This window comes from Enhydra lutris, unplaced genomic scaffold (assembly GCF_002288905.1).
Source record: "Enhydra lutris kenyoni isolate GAN:26980312 unplaced genomic scaffold, ASM228890v2 scaffoldscaffold8, whole genome shotgun sequence".
NCBI classification, from domain to species: domain Eukaryota; kingdom Metazoa; phylum Chordata; class Mammalia; order Carnivora; family Mustelidae; genus Enhydra; species Enhydra lutris.
Genome location: NW_019154092.1, coordinates 39,355,232 through 39,382,202, shown reverse-complemented (window position 1 = coordinate 39,382,202; position 26,971 = coordinate 39,355,232). Strand labels below are relative to the sequence as shown.

Below are 26,971 nucleotides of genomic sequence, written 5' to 3'. Positions count from 1 at the left end.
TTTAATCTTCTACTTCACATTTTTCTGTTTTCAAAATTTTCTACAGGGGCGCCTGGGTGGCTCAGTGGGTTAAGCCGCTGCCTTCGGCTCGGGTCATGATCTCAGGGTCCTGGGATTGAGTCCCGCATCGGGCTCTCTGCTCAGCAGGGAGCCTGCTTCCCTCTCTCTCTCTCTCTCTCTGCCTGCCTCTCTGTCTACTTGTGATCTCTCTCTGTCAAATGAATAAATAAAATCTTTAAAAAAAATTTTTTCTACAAAGCATTTACCACTTAAAAAAATTCTTTTTCATTTTCAAACAAGAATTAGTTGATGAAGCATAGTAAGTCTCTGCCTCAGAAACACTGTGAGCTAAGATAATAGCTTATCAAGATGCATTTCAGGGCATAAATGTGTATGGTGAATAAGGATACCGAGATCCTGGCTTCAGCGGGACTGACCTGGCCACATGGACTGAGAATTACATGATCTTGGACAGCTGTCCTCAACAGCCTCCCTGACATTCTCCGAAATAGAGATTTTCTAAATGCAAAATTAGATTTTCTAAATGCAAACCCACCAAGAAAACTGACCCTTACCTAACAAAGGTGGGTACTATTTTTGGAACCTCAGTCTGAAGAGGCATTTGTATGATGGACTTTTAAAGCACACAAAAGCAGGTCATCACAGCCAAGACAAGATGAAGCTACCCTCAGGTTTACTCTAAGCTAAATATTTATCAAAAACAACAGTTATGGGTGCCTGGGTGCCTGGGTGCCTCATTCAGTGAAGCATGTACCTTCGGCTCAGGTCATGAGTCTTGGGGTCCCGGGATCAAGCCGTGTCAAGCTCCCTGCTCAGTGGGGAGTATGCATCTCCCTTTGCTCCCCCACTCCTGCTCTCTCGCTCGCTGTCTCAAATAAGTAAAATCTTAAAAAAAAAAAAGAGTTATTGGAAAAAACTCTTCCCTGCTCCCCATGTACACTGATGGACCTAAGTAAGTCTCTTCGGAAAACTAATTTCTTTACCTGAATGAAGTCCGATGTCCATCATTCATATTCACTAAAATCAAAATTCCCTGCAAGAGCAGACTTGACAGAACTAGTTTCAACTCAAAGTGATTTTACAGAGAAATGATGTCCAACTATCCAACTATAAAACTGCAAAGAGTGATTAAAAGTACAAAAAGATCATCTATAAAGATAAATGAGATATTTGATTAAAAACCTTGAATACTCAAGACCACTACAAAGTATTTTCACATTAATATTCACTACAAAATACTCTATTTTGCTCACATCTAAGTCCCCCAAGTGCAAGAACTGTCAGAATTATCTTGACATGATCTCTCCGAACACTTTCGTAAAATTGCAATACAGCCTCAAAAACTTCAAGGAGAGAATGATTTAGCATGGATAATAAGCTGCCTGTCAGTTAACTGTTAACTAAAAAACAATCTTCATAAATATTTGTTTCCAGATATCAAACTCAATTAAACATGATCGTGCACTATAAAATACAGAAGTCTCCACCATTTTCACTCTTTAAAAGAAAATGCATTAAAAAAATGAAAATGAAAAAAGAAAAAAAAGAAAATGCATTAATTGTAAATTTGGTGTAAAAGAACTTTAAGCCTAATTCCTTCAACATTTATGCCGCTGGTAAAGTTTATAAATGAAGCATTTTCTGAATTACTAAATCAGTGGTACCTTGATGAAAAAGGATAGCAAGAATCTGTTTTAACTTTTCTTCTTGATATCCATTCTGTGTAAACAGCTTGATTCAAACGTCAACATCCAAGAGATTCTGTCAGGCACATTGAGTTTAAGTTCACCTGAATGTCTACGTTCAAGTCAGTCATAATTTATCCAAGTCAGTTCATAATTTATCCAACCTTTACAATTTATACAACTTTTCAGCAATTGCCCTTGCTATTAGGTTGAGTGTCTCCCCTTCCCTGAACTCCTAATGTGACTCAGGAAACTGATATATACATAATTATTACATTAGAAACGCACAATGTCATAATTTTTTAGGAGTAGCAATATGGACATTTGAAAGGAACCTCCTAATACTTAAACTTCAGCTGCTTCATCTTTGCTGCTTTATATACCCGCTCACATGAAGAGCACCTCCTGAACCTGTGCAGTGCGCACTGTCTAGGCGGTCAGATAAAGTGGCCCAGCACCTTACCTACCGTTTGATTCTCCAGGATTACCTTAGAAAACCCTACAAACTTTCAAAAGCCACAACCTTACTAAATGCTGTGAGCAAGAGAAATTAAATCACAGACTCAGATAACTTACTTTGGTCTTTTGGTTTGTATACAATTCAGAACAGACAAGAAACAGACCACCAGGGTTTTAGAAGTTTTAAACACTGGTGAAAGTAGTCAAATAGCAAGGAAGTTTGGATAATACAAACAAAGCACACCTAACCTATGTAACCCAAACAGGACAGTGCCCATGAACACATTTCTCATGCCACCTCTATAACAGGGTCTATTCTGTTCACCCACCTTCTTTTCCCTTTCCATAAGGAGGCAAAATATTGGAGTGGTTACCTAAAACTCTGTTTAGTGAGTGAAATTAAGCACTGTATCATCATGATCTTGATTAACAAATCAGAACACAGGATAAGAATGCATGAACAATTTTACAGGTGCTAATCAAGCTTTCTAAAAAATATTAAATGAAAAACTGAAACATACTTAGAATGTGTCTGAGAATGACCCCACAAAGTCTGCTTCTCTCATGCATTCAACTGATGAACTTCAAATAAACCCCCTCTCCAGCAATTTTAACACAAGGAACTACCAAAGGCGTTCAAGAGATACTAAAACAGTAAGCATTTCTTATTGTTAAAAACTCCTATTTAATGCAATATATGGATGAGACTTTTATTATTGTAAGATGAACACCTATAGGATCATTCTTGTTACTGAGTTTATGTAAGTTTGGTTGGCTATAGTCTCAATTAACCAATATGATTTTTCTTGAAATATTCTTTGTATATCAGCAATGTGCTGTCTTCATGTATAGAAACAAACTTTTCAGAAAAATAAGAGGAAAGAACAGTCACCCATAAAATTTTAAAAAACAAAACCTCCCCTTCTTTAATGTAGCAATAAACAATGCTGTCATTATCTATTAAATGCCATGTACTTTACAAAATGTTCTAATCATAAGAGTCTCTTCAATAATGAGAATTCACCAATTAAGAACTATTCAGACCTCAGCATTCTTGTACCCTGAAATCTCAAGAATGCCTCTGTAGTACACAGTACTAGTCATGATAATATAGAAAAAGCAGATATGTCAAACATGTAATAAATTACACACCCTTACACCAGTGAGAGCTAGAATAAGGAGATTTCTATCAAACTTCTTAAAGTAAAGAGAAAATACTGCAAAAAAGCATTCTTTCCAATGCAAGTGACAACTCAGAATGGAAAAATGTGCAACAAGGATAAATATCTCATCATGCACTGACCTGGGGAAAAGCTCATAAAACTACTGTTTTAGGAGGAACAGCTACTAGAAAACTTTAACAGAAGATGGAACATGTCATTTCAGACACCATAAGCTCAAGTACAGTAGCTATATAATAAAGCAAAGTGCCTATTCCTGAGGAGAATTTACTTAGTAATAATGCTGAACAGTGAGTATTAAATCTAAGCAGTGCTAAAAAGGCAATAATGGGAGTTCAGGTAATGTGTTACAGAGAAAGAGACTTGTGAGAAATTCCATTACTTAAAAATAATCTTGTCCCTATCATTAACCATTTAAGTATTTTTTGCTGACGTGCTAAAGTGCACTGGAAACCTCAGAACAGGTTTTTTGAATTGGCCATGTCTTGTTAATACACTGCAGTCTTCAAATTTACACAGAGCTGCAGGTCCTGGATTTTTTTAAGTGTCACTCATCTAACTGAGCCTGACAGCTTAGAAATGCCATCGGTTGCTCTACAGTCAGTTTAAAAAACATCCTCTACCTGGTATCTCTGCAGTGATTGTCTTGCTGCTCCCTGAAACCTCTTCATCATCATCTGATGAGCTCGTGCTTGAGTCACAAGTCAGGTCACTATCACTGGTACTACTGTCCTGCAACAGGTTGTACTTCTTCCGTGCAGCAGCCTCCCTTTTCTGCCTCAGTAGCCTGATTCTCTCCTTGTGCTTTTGGCTCCGATGACCTTTAACCTTGGCGACTCGGCCATTCTGTTTGTCACTGGATTGCCGGTTTTTCTTGGCAGCCATGGTAGATGTTTCACTTTCAGATCGGGAACGCCGAGACTTGCGCCCAACTGTGGCACCAGACACTCCAGAAGGGTCTCCTTCCACCGCTGTTTCTGCCTGAGAGGGTTCATTCTCTTCTGCAGAAGACAAAGTGTCTGAATCAGCCAGGTGACCACTAGAGGAAGGAGAAAGCATGCAGTGATTAGAGGAGTCACTCTCATAAACTCGGCCAGTGGTCGGCTTGTCACTCTCTGTGGATGCTAACTGAGACTCAGAAGAGTCCCTTCTCAGTTCCATCAATAAGCAGGGCATTGAAGACAGAACGGTAGAATCCACTACCCCATCTTTCTGAACTTGAGATTCCAGTTCTACAGATCCATCTTCTTCCTTAGTTGTCTCTTGTTCAGATGTTTTTGGCGGGACTTCAGACTCAATGAGTTCTTCAACTTTTCCCACTGCCTCCTCCATCTTCATTTCAGACTTTCAAGTTAAATCATGGAGCAGAGTCTAGGAAACTAGGTCAAAGATGCAACAGGAAAGCAACCTGTACAAAAACACACAAAATCAATAAACAGAAATGGTAGATTATTTATCTATACAACATGCCTACTTAAATGAGTAGCAAAAGTTACCCTTAGCCAAACCTTTAAAATCTGTCATTTGCTTAACAGTCAAATCCGAAGGACTTAGTACAATCAAAATACTAGCATACACAACTACTAAAAATGGCATAATATTAATCCTCAATTACTGAACTTGCAAGCCCAGCAAGGAACCAAACAAGGCTTTTCCATTTTAAAACTTTACTTAAAATATTCAAGAAAGGATCCTCAAAACTCTGATACAGTTAAATGTGTATATTCTGACTTTAACATCAATGAAAAAGAATGCTTCAAAAAAACTAGTCTCAGGGGTGCCTAAGTGGCTCAGTGGGTTAAGCCTCTGCCTTCGGCTCAGGTCATGGTCTCAGGGTCCTGGGATTGAGCCCCGCATCTAGCTCTTTGCTCAGCAGGGAGCCTGCTTCCCCTTCTCTTTCTGCTGGCCTCTCTGCCTACTTGTGATCTCTCTCTGTGAAATAAATAAATAAAATCTTTAAAAAAAAAAAAAAACTAGTCTCAGAAAAAGTTAGCTAGAATGATTACTTTTATACTCAAATCCTCAAAGAGAGGAAGTTATAGTGGAGTAACATCAAATGTACACATGTTTAAAAAAAAAAAATTTCAATTACATGCATTTGGCAAATGAGCACCCAAAGTAACTGTATGCATCAAACCTCTGTACTATTCCTCTCAGAAGAAGCTGCTCTATACGCGTATGAAGAGGCCAGGTCTCACTACGCTGTTTCCTCACAGTCCTTCCTAGTTCCCACATACCTCTCATCAGGCTGAATGTGAGCCTAGTGTTTCAACATGTTTTGTTTCATAAACAGCAGCCATTAAGTACAGACCAACTACTTTGTGAACCCAGAAAGCCTAGTATACTCTAGTCTATGAATGACTTAAGGAGTTTAAAACACCCTACATACATTCTCCGCCTTATATGCTAACTTTTTTTTGGGTAATATTTTATTTATTTGAGAGAGAAAGCATGAGTGGGAAGAGGGGCAGAGGAGGGAGAAGGAAAAGGAAAAAATCTCAAGCAGACTCCTCCCTGACCTCAGGGCTGGATCCCAAGACCCTGAGATCATGACCTGAGTGGAAACCAAGAGTTGGATTTCAACTGACTGGGCCACCTGGATGCCCCTATATGCTAACTTGAGAACCTAACATCCTTCCCATACTGAGTGTGCTACAACTCTACTTAATCATGGAGAAACAGGACACAATCTTTAAACACAAGAGTTGTAACCTATACAGAGCAAACTTCATTAACTGGTGGTCTGGTTTTAAAAGGATGGTGCTAAGAATGTGCAAAACAAGTAAATATCTCACTCTGTACAGGTAATGTTACAGAAGGCAATTATGATGTCCCAATGGTGACAGATACAAACACTGACCTAGATGGTGTGCTAATTAGGCGCCGTAAGACATCTTCATTTCGCTCTATCAACTCTACTAACAGTTTAATATACGGTAGACAGCAACCAGAAGATACTCAGAATATCTTTTCCTTGATCTAACATACCAAGCCTACTTTTTGCTTACTATAAACATGAATATTCTATGTTCCTATTTTTTGTTTTTCATTGCCTTGTTCTCAGCTGCTGATGAAACAGACATTCTGATGAAGGTTCCTCAACACATTCATGAAAACCAGAACATCTGCGGCCACTGAAACATTCATTAATGTAAAACAATCCCTTATGTAGCCTATTTCATAAGCATATTTGCATCATTACTAATTTTTGAATTAAATGAAAATGAGCATAAATGTTATTCCTAACACAATTCCAAAAGGAATGTAACACCTCTGAAAGCCAACAGAGGGAGTGAAAGTTAAACCAGGAAACTGCCAGTGTCATAACTAAAGCATGTTGGCAGTATAAACAGGAAATAAAATATTCAGATATGAACTACCTCAAATATGAGGAATGGATCAAGATTTTCTAACTAAATAAAAATGAGAGTTGACTCTTCTGTAGAGAATGATGTTATATATTCCAGAATAAAAAAATTTTTTACAACTGAAATATTTTAGAAATATACTCAAATGAAATTAATGTCAGACATAAATAAAGCATAAGAATCAAAAGTCTCAAATTAATTTTTGAAAGCAGGAGACCCTGGACCTTTTTGAAGTACATAATATAACATCAGGTGGAAAAGTGAATATGTTAATATGACCATAAAACTCCTATGTATTGCCTGGGTGGCTCAGTTGTTAAGTGTCTGCCTTTGGCTCAAGTCATGATCTCGGGGTCCTAGGATCAAGCCCCACATCGGGCTCGCTGCTCATGAGAAAGCTGGCTTCTCCCTCTCCCACTCCTCCTGCTTGTGTTCCCTCTCTTGCCGTCTCTCTCTCTGTCAAATACATAAATAAAATCTTAAAAAAAAAAAAAAAACAACTCCTGTTTGTTCAGTAAATAAATTGTGTGGGTAGGACAAATAAATCCAGACTGTTTTTCTTTGTAAGAAAACATCAAATTATCATTGTCTTTCAATATGACAACTCAATTATCTTTCATTTCAAAATCCTTATATTTAAGAGTTCATTGACAAGAGTTTATGACTTCTGCTGCCTAAAAAAAGCAATTTTAATCACAAACACTAGCATCAACCATGAACAGGACACCAGTTAGCTAACGGTGACATGTCCATACAATGTGGCCATAAAGGATGAAAAGGCTCTTTAATACACTAATATGGAGCAATTTTCAATACATAATGTTAAATGAATAAAAAAGGTACATTATACCATTTGTGTAAATAAAGAACAGAATTATACTTATGAGTTTGTCAGCATATGTACAGAATCTCTAGGAGGATACTCAAGAAAACAGATAACAGCAGCTACTTTGGCAAGGAAAGAAAGCAAACGAGAAAACAGGAGTCAAAAGACCTTTGTTTTGTTTTTACCTCTTGATTCTACTATCACGTGCAAGTATGCAAGTATTACCTATTCAAAACCCCACTCAAACATAAAAGTCTACTGAAAAGTCTTCTGAATAAAAGGGGAGTTGCTCCTTTCTGCTCATGACAGCAACCACTGTTCAGGTCAAATTTAGTCAGTGAAGTCTATTAGCGTCTCCCCCCTGTAGCGGAATTTTGTCGTAATTCATAAAACACAAAGGAAAGAAAAAGTCACAGGAAGTGAAAATACAAGCTCTGACAAAACTCTCTGCAGCAGAATAAAAATAAAGTGCCCTAAACACAGTGGGGAAAGATGTCATGTGTACAAAGTAATCTTCCCCAACAACCAGAGTATTTACTGCATATATTGTTTTTGGTCCAGAAAAATACATGGATATTCTTGGTAGAGGTAATTAAAAGTAGCTGGCAATAGAAAAAGATAAAACTGGGGCGCCTGGGTGGCTCAGTGGGTTAAAGCCTCTGCCTTCAGCTCAGGTCATGATCCCAGGGTCCTGGGATCGAGCCCCGCATCGGGCTCTCTGCTCGGTGGGGAGCCTGCTTCCCTCACCCCCTCTCTTTCTGCCTGTCTCTCCGCCTACTTGTGATCTCTGTAGAATAAATAAATAAAATCTTTAAAAAAAAAAAAAAAGAAAAAAAAGAAAAAGATAAAACTATCAAATAATAGTTGCATCTTATAATTGGGATAAAAGGCTCTCAACCACCTGGTATAATAGTAAATTCACAATGAAATAGTAAATAAGCATTTAAGTAAATGAAATAGTAAATACAGCATTTATTTCCTTAGAACAGCATTTTCCACCATGCTGTTCTTCCCTCCAGTCTAACGGCAGTCCCCTTCTACATGGATATACATTCATCAACTTCTCACACTCAAATGGACCATCCATCCATCCACTTATTCATTTGAAAAAATTCTCCTTCTACTTACCACCTCAACCTCACATCTCCTCCAGAAACCATTCTCTTCTTTCACCACCTCATTAAGAGAGTTGTCTAAATTCCCAGCCTCTATTTCCTTACCTCTCATACTCTTCCAACCCAATCCCATCTGACATCTGCTTTTATTAAACCTGTAGAACAGCAGAACATTAATGACCCTGGTATATCTAAAGCCAACAAACAGCTTGGCCCTCATCTTAACGTCTAAGCAGCATTCTATGCTTAACCACTCCCCTCTTCTCCTTAAGCTAATGTTTTTCTTTGGTTTCCAAGGTTTCCGTTCTTCTGGTTGCTCCTTCTCAGCCTACTTTATAACAGACTTAACTTACTCTACCCAAACCTCCAGTGTTACTCCTAGGACTAGGTCCTTTTCACACCCATCAAAGTAACCCTCTTCTACATCCAGTTTCCAATACCATCCCTATACTAGTAATTCTCTCCATCTCAGCTTTTCTCCAAGCTCTATCCAGTCTACCCAAACAGCCAACCGACATCTGCATTTAGACTTCACAAAAGTATCACAACCTCTTCATGTCCAAAACCAAATTAGTCATCTCTGAATTACCCCACTATGGTCGTTCTCTAACTTTCCCTAGCTCATAAAAACAGCACCACTAGGGTCACCGGGGTGGCACAGATGAACACCCGACTCTTGGTGAGGTCAGGTCCTACTCAGGATTATGAGGTTGAGCCCCACATCAGGCTCCCTGCTGAGCGCAAGATCTGCTGAAGAGTCTCTTCCCTCTGCCTCCTCCGCCCTGCGTCCATGCTTGCACATATGCTTTCTCCCTATCTATAAAATAAACAAATAAATCTTTTAAAAAAATAACACCACTATTACTTCAGTTGCTCATGTCATAAACCTGAGGGTTACCCTTGACAATGCCTTCTCCTTTATTCATTACATCCCATCATTCACTAATTCCTATCAGTCCTACCTCATATTTCCAGCCTAGTATTCTCCATCTCCACTGTCAACCACTCTAAACACAATCTCCATAATTTATTTGTCAATGGAACAATCAATAATCATCATCTCCTCTCTATGTTCAGTGTTACTCCTGCCCACCAACCTGCTCTATAAAGAACAGAACAACATTTTCACAAGGCAAATATAACGTGTATATAAGAAGAGTTTTTTGTAGATTCCACATAAAGTATTTTATAAATGTCTTACAAGAGCAAGGGAATAACCAAGAGGAGAGTAGTTCAAGGCAACCTGAGTTCTGAGGAGTTTCCTTCTTCCCTTTAAAAAGGATTATATGCAGTAATTTTAAAAATTAGGCTGTCAGTGGTGCCTGGGTGGCACAGTCAGTTAAGCATCGTTGTTTTGGTTTGGGCTCAGGTCATGATCTCATAGGTTGTAAGACTGAGCCCTGAGCCCAAATGGGAGTCTGCTTGAAGGGTCTTTCCCTCTGTCCTTCCCCCTACTCACTCTCCCAAGGGCTTGCGCTCTTTTGCTTTCTCCAAAATAAATAAATAAATCTTTTATAAAAAATAAAAATAAAGGGGTGCCCGAGTGGCTCAATCAGTAAAGCGTCTGCCTTCACCTCAGGTCATGATCCCAGTGTCCTGGCATTGAGCCCGCACCAGGCTCCCTGCTCAGTGGGGAGTTTACTTCTCCCTCTCTCTCCCCACCCCTCTACCTCCCCACTTGTGTACACACACACACTCTCTCACATAAATGAAGTCTTTAAGAAAATAAATAAATTGAAAACAGGCTGTCAGTTCTGGACAGTCAAAATGCAGCATTTATTAGTCCTGTATTCACTAAGAAACTAAGATAACAAAAGATGAGGACAGGTAGGAGAGCCAAACCATGGAAACAAAGCAATACACAGCCCTTCTGAGACAGAGAAGTGGAAAGTATTAAGGGAAACGAAGTGGAAAGTACAAAGTATAAGGCTAAATGTGAAAATCTGGAGGGAGTTTCTCTCATATCAGACCTCATTCTTGGTCAGCAAAACTTAATACAAGGTGAAAAGAGCAAGTTTGGATGTTTGTGAAAATGGAAAAGGATTCTAACACTCGCTACAGATAATGTGAGGAGAATAAAACTGCTAAGCACAATAATTTATACAGCGTCAAAAAAAATAATTTGCAATACTAAATTTCCACGCTAGGTAGGGATCATTAACACAAACTTAGGGGAGAAGGTAGTGTGCGATTGCTCTTCCCTGCTCAAAACCTCTGCCCACATCCCCAGTTTCATCTTAGGCCACTCACACCCTAACTCCTTCCGGATACAAAGAATAAACAGCTTTTCCAGATCTCTGGCTTTCACACTCATTTTGAGCCTTCCCCCTTGCTGGCTATTCTTCACAGGTACCAGAATACGTATCATTTCCTTGGGGTAGCCTTTGGTACCTTACTAATAGGTTCCCTGTTATATACAGATTACACACCAATTTTCTTCCATAGCACTTTGCATAATTACAGTTAACTGTGTTACTGTTTACTGTCCATCTACCATACACAGGGACTTATAAAGGTTTAGAGAAATAAGAAATTGTATAAATGAAAAAAATCACATAATCCCCCAATCTATTTATCTCTATGATTAACAGGCAAAACAGACCTTAGGACAGAATTTGTCAAGACAAAAAGTGTCATCCTAATTTTCAGGCCCAATGAATGATAAACATAATGGGAATATATGGAAGTTCCCTCTTACTACAAATTTTTCAAGGAAGTGGAAAGCAAGGTCATCATTAGGAGTGAGGATGAATGAGGTGGTGGTGAGCTGATCAGAAAACAAGGTGTGAAAAACTATTATGAAAGTGAAGACACTAGAGTAGTACAGTATATTATTTTCAGACAGTATTAAGGGCCCACTTTAAGGGTTGTAGCATGAACTTCAAGTGAGACTGGCACACACAGGTATGTTTTTCTCCTCTGAAATTCAGCTGTGTAAGTCCAAGCACAGAGGAGGAAGAAGTTGGTTTAACCAGAATTCTAGTTTTACCAAGCAAGTAGATCAGTGCAAGAAAGAGTGTATACAAGGAAATGACTGTAATGATCACAGTCAGAAAGGAGAGGGCAGTGAAAACATCCAATGGAATGAACATCCCAGTGGAGTCAAGGTACTATAGTGAACTGCGTAAAGAAGGTGGTAGTCCAGGAGTACTGTGAATGAAACAGATTACAGAAGGGTTGCATTTATTGGTAACTGATGAGATCTAAAATAGTGCCGCTCAAAGTGGTGTTCTTAAAGGACTGTCTGCAGTGAGAGAAGTACAGAAATTAAGAAAACTGACTAGAGACTTACAGCAATTTGATATTGTCATGACAACCAAACAGCATTTCAATTTCCTAGTAATTTACTGTATTTTTTTTAAAAGATTTTATTTATTGATGAAAGACAAAGGGAGAAGGAGGCTCGATCCCAGGACCCCGGTATCATGGCCTGAGCCAAAGGCAGATACTTAACCCACTGAGCCACCCAGGCACCTTATTAATTGTATTTTACCCAAAAAATCCACCAGTGATGGATTGGAAGTAAAAATATACTGGTCTTGGGGCACCTGTGTGTCTCAATAGGTTAAGTGCCTGCCTTTGGCTCAGGTCATGATCTCAGGTTCCTGGGATCGAGCCCCATGCCAGGATCCCTGCTCAGGGGAGAGTCTGCTCCTCCCTCTCTCCCTTCCCCATCACATCCCCCACTCCCTGGCTCACGTGCACACACAAGTTCTCTCCCTCTCAAATAAATAAGATCTTTAAAAATATATATACGTGCGTGTGTGTGTGTGTGTGTGTGTGTATGTATGTATACATACACACACACACACACACACACACACACACACACGCACATATACATACTAGTTCATCACAACAAATAGTTTGAGAAGCATTGGTTAGAGTAGGACTGTGGAAATACCTGGCTGAGGTAGAGTACAAAATCATTATGAGAGAGTTCACAGAACTGAGTGGGCACTGTCAGAAGGATCATCTGTATATACTAAAATCAGGAAGAATTAAGACAAAAGTAATAATGGACAAAATCACACTAAGCAAGGAACAAAAATCACCACTGTCAGTGGTCAAAAGAGGACAGCAATATGGGGATTAATGAAGAGGAAAATTACCTGCAAAGTGGCAGTGAGGAACAAGGAAATCCAGGCAGAGCTGGTAAGAACTGCAGGAGAAAAAAAAAAGCAAAGGTACCCCTTTCAAGATGAAGCTGTACCCTCAGTGGAAAGCCACAGTGTTACTAGTGCAAGAAGGTAAAGGAGAAGTTCAGAGATGAAGTTAAGAATATTGGTGATTTTGCTGATGATGAACCAAAGTAGAAAAGAGGTGGAGAAGGAGGGGAGGGCAAACAACAGGGAATGTGCAGTGCTTTCTGAAATGCAAGAAATAAGGGGTGACTTAAGAGTTTGGAGCTTCCTGTGGTTACATTTGTGAGACAAAAACTTATGTAAAGCACTCAGATATTTTTTCATCTATATATTTAAAAAATTTTAGTGTTAGTCATGACTCAGTCAATTGATTTCACAACCCAATAGGTGGTGACCTAAAAGCTTGAAAAACACTGTCTAGAGAAACCATGTGTCATAGCAGCACTGTTTCTGTGATAGACAAAACAAAAACAGAACATCTACTGACAAACAGTGGAATGGAAAAACAAGTTGTGGTACACTGCTACAATAAAGAAGCATACAGCAGTGGACACAAAAGACAACTACATCAACATGGATAAAACAATAAAAACAATGGTAAGTAAAAACAAAACAAAAAAAGCAAATTGCAAAAACAAAAAACAAAAAACCCTGTGTCATTCAGTGTATATAAAGTTCAAATCAACACAATATGAAATGACATAATATATATGGATACTCAGTTGTGTTTTAAAACTACTTTAAAAAGCTCAGGAATGGGGGCACCTGGGTGGTTCAGTGGGTTAAAGCCTCTGCCTTCGGCTCAGGTCATGATCTCAGGGTGCTGGGATTGAGCCCCACATCAGGTTCTCTGCTTGGCAGGGAGCCTGCTTCCCCTTCTCTCTCTACTTGCCTCTCTGCCTATTTATGATCTCTATCTATCAAATAAATAAACAAAATCTTTATTTTTTAAAGATTTTATTATTTATTTGACAAATACAGATCACAAAAAACACAGCAACCCTTTCAAAGGGAAAAACAATGAGAATCTAAAGCTGCTGCAATATATTATCTAAAGTGTCCAGTTTTCAATAAAAAATTAAGAGACCTTTGAAGAAATAGGAAACGTGACTCATACACAGGAGATAAAAAGCAGTCACTAGAAAAACAATGTCCTCAGATGATGGACTTCACAAAGACATCAAAAGAGCTATTTTTTTAATATTTTATTTATTTATTTATTTGTCAGAGAGAAAGAGAGAGAGAGAGGGCGTGCATGCGCGAGCACTGGCAGAGGGAGGGGCAGAGGGAGAAGGAGGCTCCCTGCTGAGCAAAGAGCCAAATATGGGGCTTGTTCCCAGGACCCTGAGATCATGACCTGAGCTGAAGGCAGAGACTTAACCCACCGAGCCACCCAGGCGTCCCAAAGGAGCTATTTTAAATATGTTCCAAATACTAAAGGCAAATACATTTTAAAAATTAAAGTATGATAAAATGAATCAACAAGAAGAGAATCTCAATAAGGAAACAAATTCTTAACAGAGGAACAAACGGACATTCTGCAGTTAGAAAGTATAAAAATTGAAAAGAAATTTCACAAAAATGGCTCAACAGATTCAAGATGGCAAATAAAGAAATCAGCGAACAAAATAAGTCAACAAAAACTGTGCAATCTGAAGGATAGAGAGAAAAAGATTAAAGAAACATGAATAGGGCCTCTGACACACGAGGGACAATTATCAAGAATACCAACATGTATATAATATGAATCCTAGAAAAAAATGAGGTAGAACAAATACTTGAAAAAATAATGGCCCCAAACATCCTCTAAACTGATGAAAAACATCAATCCACACATATCCAAGAAGTTCAACAAATCTCAAACGAGACCTCAATAAAAGCCACATAGATACATCATAGTCAAACAAGTGAAAGACAATTAGAAAAATCCTGAAAGCAGTAAAAGAAAATTCATCATATACAAGAAAACCACATTAGATTAGCAGTTGATTTCTCATTTTGAAACACTAGAGACCCAAAGGGAGAATGACATTCAAAGTACTGAGGGGAAAAAATAAGAATTCTATATCCAACAAAAATATTCTTTCAAAACAAAAACAAAAGGGGAACCTTATTGGCTTAGTCAGAAGAGCATGTGACTCTTGACCTTGAGGTGGCAAGTTTGAGCCCCATGTTGGGCACAGATATTACTTTTTTTTTTTTACTGGGGGGTGCCTGGCTGGCTCAATGGGAAGACCATGTGCCTCTTGATCTCAGGGTCATGGGTCCGAGCCCAACACTGGGTGGAGGGATTGTAAAAAATAATATAATATAATATAATATAATATAATATAATATAATATGACATATTAAAATAAAGTAAAATAAAATAAAAATACTAAAAATAAAGAAAATATAAAGGAAAAGAATTCCTAGATAAGCAGACTAAGAAATTTCATTGGTAGCAGACCTGCTTTAAAAGAAATAATAAAGGAAATTCTTAGGCTGAAAGAATCTGTGACTCAAATCCACAAAATGAAATGCAGACAAAAAGTGGTAAATATGTATGTTAACATAGAAGATCCTATAAATGATTCTTATTTCTTCTCTCACCTTCTTTTAAAAAATAAGTGGCTGTAAAAAGCAGTAATTATAACACTGTAATGTGAGATTTATAATACACACAGATGTCATATATGTAAAAGTAATACTTTAAAAAGGAGAGAGGAGTGGGGCGCCTGGGTGGCTCAGTGGGCTAAAGCCTCTGCCTTTGGCTCGGGTCATGATCCCAGAGTCCTAGGATCGAGCCCCACATCGGGCTCTCTGCTCAGCGGGGAGCCTGCTTCCTCCTCTCTCTCTCGCGCGCGCTCTCTCTTTGCCTGCCTCTTTGCCTACTTGTGATCTCTGTCAAATAAATAAACAAAAATCTTTAAAAAAAAAAAAAAAAGGAGAGAGGAGATGGAGCTCTTCCCTACTGGTGCAATGTTTCTATATTTTACTGGAATTAAGTAAACATTAATTTGAAGATTGTGATAAATGAAGATATAGGTATAATCCCTAGAGCAACAATTAAAAAAAAAATAGAAAAATACAGTTAAAAAACTAACCCCTGCAAAAAAGACGTTAAAGAAGGTACAGAGGTACAACAACAAATGAGACATTATAAAAAATAAAATAACAGGGGCGCCTGGGTGGCTCAGTCACTGTCTGCCTTCCGCTCAGGTCATGATCCCAGGATTCTGTGATCTTTCTCTGTGTCAAATAAATAAATAAAATCTTTAAAAAAATAATAATAATAAATAAATGAATAAATGTGTATCTGTTGCTTTAGTGTATAAACTAATAGGTAAAACAATTATCCTTGGAGGAAAAAAAATGAAAGTATCAATAAACACACAGAAGAAAGTCTTCCTTCTCACAACATATTCTTAGATGATTAACAACTTCTTATGAACTTAGAATTGTGAGAATGGACCATGATTGATGGGGTCCTTTTTTCTTTTTTTTAAAGATTTTATTTATTTATTTGACAGGGAGAGAGAGATCACAAGTAGGCAGAGAGGCAGGCAGAGAGAGAGGGGGTAAGCAAGCTCCCTGCTGAGCAGAGAGCCCGATGCGGGGCTCAATCCCAGGACCCCAAGATCATGACCTGAGCTGGAAGAAGAGGTTTAATCCACTGAGCCACCCAAGTGCCCTGAATGATGGGGTCTTATCTAAGGCCAACCACTATAGGAAACCCTACTGAGAGTTTTGACATAGCACTGTATATAAAATCATTAAGCACTCAACATAAGAAAGGTTTGCCTTATTTTATACTGTTCAATTTTACTCCTAATGAGCAACTAAGCATGCTTTAAACACCATTATAATGACACAAAATGAATGAATAAACTGAAACTGTATTGTCCTTCCTAATGTGACAAATGCAAACTCAAGTCATTTACTGTTACAAGTTTACTGTTGCTACAGGCACTGTTCCGTTGAAACCACAAGTTGACACAAGCACAGCCCATTAAGTGAAACTGCTTCTAGGAAAGATCTTGCTCTACAGTCATGTAAAATGGGGCGTTCTAATTAATAGCACTCCTACATCTGTTTAGTTCGTATCACCACCCTAGATGTATAAGAAATATAAGCAGCTAATGCTTCAAACAATCTATATGAACCCATTAACTTACACTGCTTCTCCACATGTACAGTTATTCATGAATTCCAACATTGCTCTTATACAAAACAATGCACTAAATATGGCTTTCTATTTAGACAAAAAAGCAGCTTTAAAGAGGGCCAGTGTTTTAACAAAATAACAAGGCTTCCGACCACTAAAGCAGAAGATATATTTCCTCTGTCACAAAACTTTAAGTTAAAAAAAAATCCATACAAGTGACCCTATTTCCTTGCAATAAAGTGGGATTGTTCCAAACAGGAAACCTTCTACTGTTTTATCTAATCTAGTGTCAAATACCAAGTGATAGGGCTTACACAAACCACCCCAGGAGAACACTGTTTCAAACAGAATTTATAACATAGTTTTTTTCTCAAGATTTAGTCTACCTTGGTTTTTCATTTTGTCTAAAATTGATACTTTAAAAAAAAAAATTCTGCCTGTATCTGTGACCAAAAACTACCTAATATAAAAACAACTACAAGCAACATTAAAACCTTTAATGTGAGTTTGCTCTTATCCTCAATACTTAAATTCCTTACCTACTTCCCTCCCCAAAAAAATCTATACCCACAAAATTTCAAAGATACTACGTAGGTATCAGAGGCCACTAAAACACAAATTTGGATACAAGTTTTCTGCTTTTTAATTTTTTCTTTTGAAGATTTTATTTATTTGACAGAGATCATAAGTAGGCAGAGAGGCAGGCAGAGAGAGAGGGGGAAGCAGGTTCCCTACTGAGCAGAGAGCCCAATGCAGGGCTCTATCCCAGGACCCTGGGATCATGACTTGAGCCAAAGGCAGAGGCTTAACCCACTGAGCCACTCAGGTGCCCCATGTTTTCTGCTCTTTAATCAAAATAGATTCTGTTGTTGTTGTTGTTGTTGTTGTTGTTGTTTTAAAGAAATATTGAAAATATTACCAAAGAGAGGTACACATATCGTTCATTATTTTTACAAAATGAACATACCCATGTAACAACCACACAGATACAGAACATTTTCCAAATCCCAGAAACCTCTCCCATGCCATCTCTAGTCATTACCTGCCCTCTCCCAAGAGTAACCATTTCTCAAACTTTATCACCACAGATCAACGTTGTCTATTCTTAACCTTCAAGATGTTATAAACAAATGGGGAAATAGTCTATATTCATGGATTGGAAGACTCATTATTGTTGAGACGTCAATTTTTCCCAACCTGATCCAATGATTCAGTGTATTCCCAATCAAAACCCCAAGCTACCTTATACTGACACATAGATCCTAAAGTTTATATGGAAAGGCAGAAGATCCAGAATAGTCAACACAATACTAAAGATTGAAGGACTGACATTACCCAACTTCAAGACTTACTATAAAAGCTAAAGTAATCAAGACAGTGTAATATTAGCCAAAGAATGGGTAACAGAGATCAATGGAACAGAATATAGTGAGCCCAGATGTAGATGCATGCAAACACATTTAACTGACCACTGACAAAAGAACAAGAAAAACAATTCAGTGGATAAAGTCTATTAAACAAATGGAACAACTGGGCATTCTCAGGGAAAACAACTGTCTAGACACAGACCTTACACCTTTCACAAAAATTAACTCAAAATGGATGAGAGACATAAACGTAAAATGCAAAACTAAAAAACTTATAGTGGGAACCTGGAGAAAATTAAGGTGAACTTAGGTTGGGCAATGAATTGTTAAACATAATACCAAAAACACAACCCATAAAAAAGACTTTATTATAATTAAAAATTTCTGCTCTGCAAAGACACTGCCAAGAAAACAAAAAGTTTGAGGGGTGCCTGTGTGGCTCAGTGCGTTAAGCCTTTGCTTTCAGCTCATTTCGTGATCTCGGGGTCCTGGGAACGAGCCCTGCATTGGGCTCTCTGCTCAGCAGGGAGCCTCCTTTTCCCTCTCTCTCTGCCTGCCTCTCTGTCTGATTATAATCTCTCTCTCTCTCTCTCTCTCTCTGTCAAATAAACAAATAAAATGTAAAAAAAAAGAAAAAAAAACAAAACAAGAAGTTTAAAACGTATGTCCAAGTCTCACCTTTAAAAAAAACAAAAACAGGGGTGCCTGGGTGGCTCAGTGGGTTGAGCCTCTGCCTTCGGCTCAGGTCGTGGTCTCAGGGTCCTGGGATCAAGCCCCGCATCGGGCTCTCTGCTCAGCAGGGAACCTGCTTCTCCCTCTCTCTCTGCCTGCCTCTCTGCCTACTTGTGATCTCTCTCTCTGTATTTAAAAAAACAAAAAAACAAAAAAACAAAAAACCTAGTTGAGAACCTCTTTTAAAAAAAAAACACAAAACTTCTCTTTTTAAAGATTTTATTTATTTTTGAAAGAGAGAATGAGCATGGTGAGGCACAGAGAGAGAGAACCTAAAGTAGACACCTCACTGAGCATGGAGCCCAATGTAAGGCTCAATCTCACAACCATGAGATCATGACCTGAGCCAAAACCAAGAGAGGGATGCTTAACTTACTGAGCCACCCAAGCACTCCAAAAAGCACACGTCTTTCTTATTCTTTCACATCAGCTATCAAACTTTAAGATCTACCAGCGTCTCTAATTCCTTACCTTCTACTGTTTAAGCCAATGTAATCTAATCTCTGTTCCCATCATTCCACTTAAAGCTTGCTAAAACTACCTTTATTTCAAGTCACTAAATCCAGGAGACATTTTGGGGCACCTGGGTGGTTCAGTCTTTAAGCATCTACCTTCGGCTCAGGTCATGATCCCACAGTCCCAGAATTGAGCCCTGCATTGGGGCTCCCTGCTCAGCAGGAAGCCTGATTCTCCCTCTCCCACTCCCCCTTGGTTGTGTTCCCTTTCTTGCTGCCTCTCTGTCAAATAAATAAATAAAATCCGTAAAAATACATAAATAAAAGTAAAATAAAAAATTTTTAAAAATGTAAAAATATATATAATTAATTAATTAAATCTTTTTTTTTTTTAATCCAGGAGACATTTTTAGTCTTCATTCCTTACCTCTCAGCAGTATCTGACACTGTTAACCACTCCCTCCTTGAAAATCCCTTTCCATGGACTTCTATCCATCACACTACTCTGGTTTTTCCTTCTTCCTCTCCAACTCAACCAACTTATATATCCTTTATTGACTTATTCTCATCTCTCTAAATTTAGTTATGTTTTTAAAGAATTTTTGTCCCCATTTAATCTGCCATGTTTCATCCCACTGAATTCTCAGCCCACGTAAGATCATTTAAGTACCACTTCATTAGAAATGGGAAGGCCATGGAGAGAAGCCAGGATGCGTTCAACCAAATATTCCATCATCTGTCATCTGGCTTGATGAGGCACACTTCCAATGTGAGGTGTCAGAGCAATGTTCTTCAACTTCAACAACGGATTATCTATTGGAAGGGGCCCTGAGTATGTCATGTCCAAAGTTGCTGCTTTAATAATCCCTGTCTGAGGTGTTTCCACCAGGTCATCTTGATGGACTAACAGACATTTTCCAGTTTTTAAAGGATATGAATCAACAACCAGATGAAGAGACACAGAGGGAAAGTATGTAGAACTTCCATACCCTCCCCAGGCATACCACTTTCCCCAACTTCCTAGTGTTCAACAACCCAGAAGGTCCAAATTTAGTTCTTCATGGCCCAATCTTAGGCCCTTCTCTTATTGCACTTCTAGGTGGTATCATCCACACCCTTAACTCCCAAATTCTCACCTTTAGCCTGCAGGGTTTTTCCAAAGACCCCAAATCCTGATGACTAACTGCATCCTTGACATTCAATTTAAATTATCTCAAAGAGAGGCACCTGGGTGGCTCAGTTGTTAAGCATCTGCCTTCAGCTTAGGTCATGATCCCAGTGTCCTGAGATCAAGCCCTGCAATGGGGTCGCTGCTCTGCAGGAAGCCTGCTTCTCCCCACTCCCACTCCCCCCTGCCTGATCTCCCCTCTCGATGTCTCTTTCTCTCTGTCAAATAAATAAATAAAATCTTTTAAAAAATAAAATAATCTCAAAGATACTGCAAATTTAATGTTGAAAAATATATCCAAACTTGCCTCTCCTTTAGCAAGCAACTAATGTACAATTAACTCTGTCTCATTACCAAACCCAAAAACATACCCCCAAATCTCATTCCATCACCAAGTCCTATCAACTTAGCCATCCAATACAATCTTCACAAACATTTTCACATCTCTACTGCCTCGTTGAAGCTATCGTGACCCACTGCCTGATCTATTATAATAATCATAGTGGTTTTCCCACACCCACTCCTGATTACAAGTACAGTCAGAATTGTTTTTGTTTAAAAATTAAAAACTGGGGTACCTGGGGGGCATAGTTGGTTAAGCATCTGACTCCTGGTTTCAGTTCAGGTCATGATCTCAGGGTTGTGAGATAGAGCCCTGTGTGGGGCTCCAAGCACAGCAGGGCATCTGCTTCAAATTCTCTCCCTCTCCCTCAATCCTCCCCTCCCCCCCACCCCCCAGCATGTCCTCTCTCAAATAAATAAATCATCAAAAAATTAAAATCTGGGGCGCCTGGGTGGCTCAGTGGGTTAAAGCCTCTGCCTTCGGCTCTGGTCATGATCCCAGGGTCCTGGGATTGAGCCCCGCATCAGGCTCTCCGCTCAGCGGGGAGCCTGCTTCTCCCTCTCCCTCTGCCTGCCTCTCTGCCTACTTGCGATCTCTGTCAAATAAGTAAATAAAATCTTTAAAATATATATATATATATATATATCAAAAAAAAAGTAAAATCTGTTCTTAAAAAAATTTTAAATCTGATCTTATTATACCTCTGGTCAAATTCTTCATAATACTAAAACTACTTTTAAAAGAAAAACTAGGACAGAAGATATTTAATTCAACTAATATGTATCAAATGCCTATTATGTCAAGTAACATGCTAGGTTTGGGATTACAAAAACATGAATAAATCCCAGTACTCACACTGAGGTGTGATCAAATACAAATTTGTAGGTTGAAAATCTAATATTTGTTTCAGAGCAGATAAAGACAGTAAGAAGTTCGCACAAATGAACTGAGTGAGTCCATTCAAGTAGGGCAAAATTAGCTAAGTACTACAAAAGAAGTACAAGGAACTCCAGACCTTCACAAGCTCAGAACTAGAAAAAGTATCCACGAAGGGGTTAATTTAACTGCACTTGGAAAGGTAAGAATGATTTTAATAAACAAAAGCAAGAGTTAAAAGGGCTACTATAGAATCTTAAAACTCTGTAACAAAAGAGACATAAGAAAAATCAAAAGCAACAAGAAAGGTCAGAGGCACTGGACTCAAAACCCACGATGAGGGGCGCCTGGGTGCTCAGTGGGTTAAAGCCTTTGCCTTCGGCTCAGGTCATGATCCCAGGGTTCTGGGATGGAGCCCCGCATCGGGCTCTCTGCTCAGCGGGGAGCCTGCTTCCCCTTCTCTCTGCCTACTTGTGATTTCTGTCTGTCAAATAAATAAAATCTTTTAAAAAAACAAAACAAAACAAAACAAAAAAAAACCCCACGATGGGATTTCAAAGTTTCACAAGAGGTAACTTGGAACTGATTAGATTAAGATGAGGGGTCTACTTTAGCAAAGACAATAATCCTGCATAACCAAAACTGCTCTCAGTCTCTTTTCATCAATGTTACTCTCAGCACTCATACAAAAATGTAGTAGCACTAACACTAGACAGTGGTAGCAATAAGATATGGTGACCTAACACATTTCAAACAAGAAAACAAAAGTTCATAAAAACATCAGTCCTGACACTAGAAAAGAAAGGGAATTTGAAGTGCTAGGTGTCCACTGACAAATTATTCATGTTCTCTAAGCCTACTTACCTTGTTTGTAAAACTTCAGTCCCTAGTAAGATGAAATGAGTTACACATTCAAAGTACCTAATATGTAAAAACCACAAAGTCAAATTTCAAGAAACTGTATTTTTTTAGCCGTTCTATTCTCTTCTTCCTCTTCACTTCAAACCCCTCACAGAGCTAACACGTCACTTCTCCATTCATTCATGTATGCAGAATTCATGCATTCAGCACATATTTACTGAGTACCCAGCGTCAGCTACTGTGCCAGGCACTAAGAAATAAACAGTACCTTCCTAACAGTACTTGCAGTCTAAAGAAGAGACAACTGTGGGCGCCTGGGTGGCTCAGTTGGTTGAGCAACCTGCCTTGGGCTCAGGTCATGATCCTGGAGTCCCGGGATCAAGGCCCATATCGGGCTCCCTGCTCAGCGGGGAGTCTGCTTCTCCCTCTGACCTCTCCCCTCTCATGTTCTCTCATTCTCTCTCTCAAATAAATAAATAAAATCTTTAAAAAAAAAAAAGGGAAGACAACTGAATAATCACATGATTGAATAATCACACAAACAAATACAAAATTTACTACCGTGGTAAGTATTACAGAGAGAAGATATATTGGCACCACAAAGAGAGAAAAGGAAGAGAAATGTAACATAGCCTAAAAGATATAGGAAGGCTTCCCTGAAAAGTAAATAGGAACCCATTGTTTTAAAGAGGGGAAGGAGACATAGATTTAAGTGGGTTTGTACTTCAAAAAGAGCACTCTGGCAGCACAGCAGAGACGGGATGGAAAAGAAGACAAATAAATGTCAACAGAACAATTCTAAAGCAAGGCAAAAAATTACAGTAGCTCTAGACTGATGGTACTGGCAACAGAGAGATGTGGATGGATAGGAGGTTACAGAGTATATATGTAGAGTGAGAAAGGCGTCGAGGACAAGGCTTTGGTTTCTGGATTCTGCAACTAGTCTGACAGTAGAACCAATCACTAAGGGAACATGAAAGGATTTGTGTAGTGAATGGAGGGGAAAAGGACATCAAGAGTTTGGTTTTAGGCTTAGGGATTTTAAAGTGCCTTTGAGACATTCAAAGAAATGTTAGAGAAGCACTAAGTATTTAATATTCAGGTCTAAAACTCAGCAGAGACTGGGGTTGGGTTTTCCTGCCAATAACATTAAAGTATTCTTGGCATTCCTAAGACCAAATAAAACAATGAATCAGAAAGATAATTCAAATCTTGGGGGCACCTCGTGGCTCAGTCGATTAAGCGTCTGCCTTCGACTCAGGTCATGATCCCAGGGTCCTGGGATAAAGCCCCATGCCTGCTTTTCCCTCTTCCTGCCACTCTCCCTGCTTGTTCATTCTCTCTGATAACTAAATATTTTTTTAAAAAAAGAAAAATTTAAATCTTTGAGAATCAGTTACTATTGTCTCTATTTGTCTGCACCTGACTCTCACTTTCTATAAAAGTAACAACATGAAAAAGAAAAGCAACAAATAGAGAAAGAAAAAAGTAATTTAGGTAGGAGTCAGAAACCTGGGTTCTAACCTTAGCTCTGCCGCTAACTGTGTAACCTAACATGAGGCTCTAACTTATTTCTTCAGTTCCTTATCTGTAAAACTTAAAAAGTTGAGTAGAGGGGGCACCTGGGTGGCTCAGATGGTTAAACCTCTGCCTTCAGCTCAGGTCATGATCTCCAGGTCCTGGGACTGAGCCCCGTGTCGGGCTCCCAGCTCAGTGGGGAGTCTGCTTCTCCCCCTCCCTCCTCTCCCCTTGCTTGTTTCTCTCTCTCTAATGAATAATTTTTTTTTTAAATCTTTAAAAAAAAAAGTTGAGTAGGGAATGGAAATACAGATTTTTCAAGTTAAGAGAAACAAAACGTGTGTATATATGGAACAATGTAAGAATACTTTAAAAAGTCAAAAGCATCATAAACACATATTGCTCAAGACACTATTTCAATATATAGCATGTATGTAGGAAAGACAAGCAGTTGTTTCAGTAGTATTTTAGTGCTAATCTTTTATTTTAATGAAAGTGCTAATTTTTCATTTTAGTAAAAATAACTGTAAATAATCCACCCTTTGGGATGACTGCATAGAACTGTTTGATGCCCAAGGATATACTACATCTGTATATATACATATAAATAATAACGTTACTAAAATCAAGTGCTCGTAAGGTGTCTGAGTGTCTCAGTTGGTTAAGCTTCTGGCTCCAGCTCAGGTCGTGATCTCAGGGGCCTAGGGTTAAGCCCCAGACTCAGCCGGGAGTCTGCTTATCTCTCTGCCCCTCCCCCTGCTTGTATGCACACACTCCTACTCTCTGGCAAATAAATAGTATTTTTTAAAAAGTAAAATAAAATAGAGTAGCCTGGGTGGCTCAAGCCATGATCCTGGGGTCCTGGGATGGAGTCCCACATCAGGCTCCCTGCTCACCAGCGAGCCTGCTTCTCCTTCTCCCTCTGCTGCTCCCCCTGCTTGTGCTCTCACTTTGTCAAATAAATAAGTAAAAATCTTTAAAACAAAAAATAAAACAAAGCAATCTTTAACCTCCAGAAAATCAGCTAAGCATTTAAAAGTATAACTCACCCCCAACAAGGCGAATTCTGTAAGGCAAATACCATCACCCTATTTTACAGATAGGGGCAAAGTTAAAAGAATTTGCACAAAGTCAATACTGGAGTCAGGATTTTCACATAAGCAATTCCAGAGTCCAAGTTCTTTATCACTCATCACTGCACAGTATATCCCACCTAGCACCATTCCTTAAAATAAGGAGCTGCTCAATAAATATCTGCTATTAATAATCCTCAATCCTATTTTTTCATAATTATGTGGTAGTTTTGTTAAGCCAATGTACAGGGCTTTTGGAGTTAAGAGAAATCGAGATTACAGGGAGGGGTTTATATAGAAAATTTGCAGATTTTGAAAAACTTAAATACAACCCGTACCTGGTGCTTCCTCCCCACAAAAAATGTTAGGATAAAGTAAAGGGAGAGCAAAACCCACAAGACTTATAGTAAAGTGACTATTTTTTATCTGGCACATATATGACTTTGGACAAGTTATGTAACTTCTCTGAGCCTATTTTTCAGTTACAAAATGACACTACAGTACTAACCTCAGAACTTTTTTTTTTTTTTTTAAGATTTATTCAGTGGGAAAGGGAGAGTCTCAAGCAGACCCCCTGCTGAGCACAGAGCCAGGCATGGGGCTCATTCTCACCACCCAGGATCATGACCTAAGCCAAAACCAAGAGTCAGACACTTTTAACAGACTGAGCCACCCAGGCACCCCCCGCAAAATGTTACTATGAGTATTAATTTCACTAGTGTGTGAGAAAATATTTCTTAAACCATTGAATGCTAGATTAACCATGGAGAAACATTTAATTTGCATTTTATAGTTTTTAAAACAGACCTGCTCTTGTCTTAGCCTAAGAGAAAAATTTCTATCACTTGGCATCTTTTGAAAAACTAATAATTCTTATACCAGTGTGGGGGGCAGGGGGGACATAAATATTTGCTATTGATAATAGTAATAAAGTCAAGAAAAAAAGTGCCTTCAATATCGTGATTTTCAGTCAAAAGTGCTAAAGGATATACAGCCAAAAATTAGAAGCCACCAAGATGTCCTATAGCAGGTGACCATTCAAGTAAACTGTGGTACATCCAGACAATGGAATATTATTCAATGCTATAAAGAAATGAACTATGGGGCACCCATGTGGCCCAGGCGGTTAAGGGTCCAGTCTGACTTTTGATTTTGGCTCAGATCGTGACCTCAGGATAGTGAGATGGAGCGCCTTATCAAGCTCCCAGCTCAGCGGAGCATCTACTTGAGATTCTCTCCCTTTCTCTCTGCCCCTCCCCCTGCCTGTGCATGCTTTCTCCTGCTCTAAAATAAATAAATCTTTAAAAAAAAAAATGAGCCATTAAGCCATAAAAAGACATGGAAAAAAAACTTAAATGCATATTACTAAGTAAAAGAAGCCAATGTGAAAGGCTACATACTCTATAATTCAAACTATATGACATTCTTGAAAAGGCAAGACTATGGAGAAGAGACACTAAAAAGCTCAGTGGTTGCCAGAAGCTTGGAGGAGGGAAAAATGAGAAGGTGGAGCACACAGGATTTTTACGGCATGAAACTACTCTGTATAGTATTACAGTGGTGGATATACATTATAAATTTGTCCAAACCCAAAAACTGTACAACACCAAGAATGAGCTCTAATGTTAACT

General features: G+C 38.7%; 1 protein-coding gene across 3 annotated transcripts in view; it reads right to left on the bottom strand.

The window, feature by feature from the left end:
* LOC111142739 (chromosome unknown C18orf25 homolog) overlaps positions 1-26,971 on the bottom strand; it is an 84,387-nt gene that overhangs the window by 42,546 nt on the left and 14,870 nt on the right. For all 3 annotated transcript variants that reach the window (XM_022496033.1, XM_022496031.1, XM_022496032.1), the window contains exon 2: positions 3,970-4,754. In XM_022496033.1, coding sequence (XP_022351741.1) covers positions 3,970-4,684 — 715 coding nt within the window. In that variant the 5' untranslated portion in view covers positions 4,685-4,754. The remainder of the gene's footprint in view (positions 1-3,969; positions 4,755-26,971) is intronic.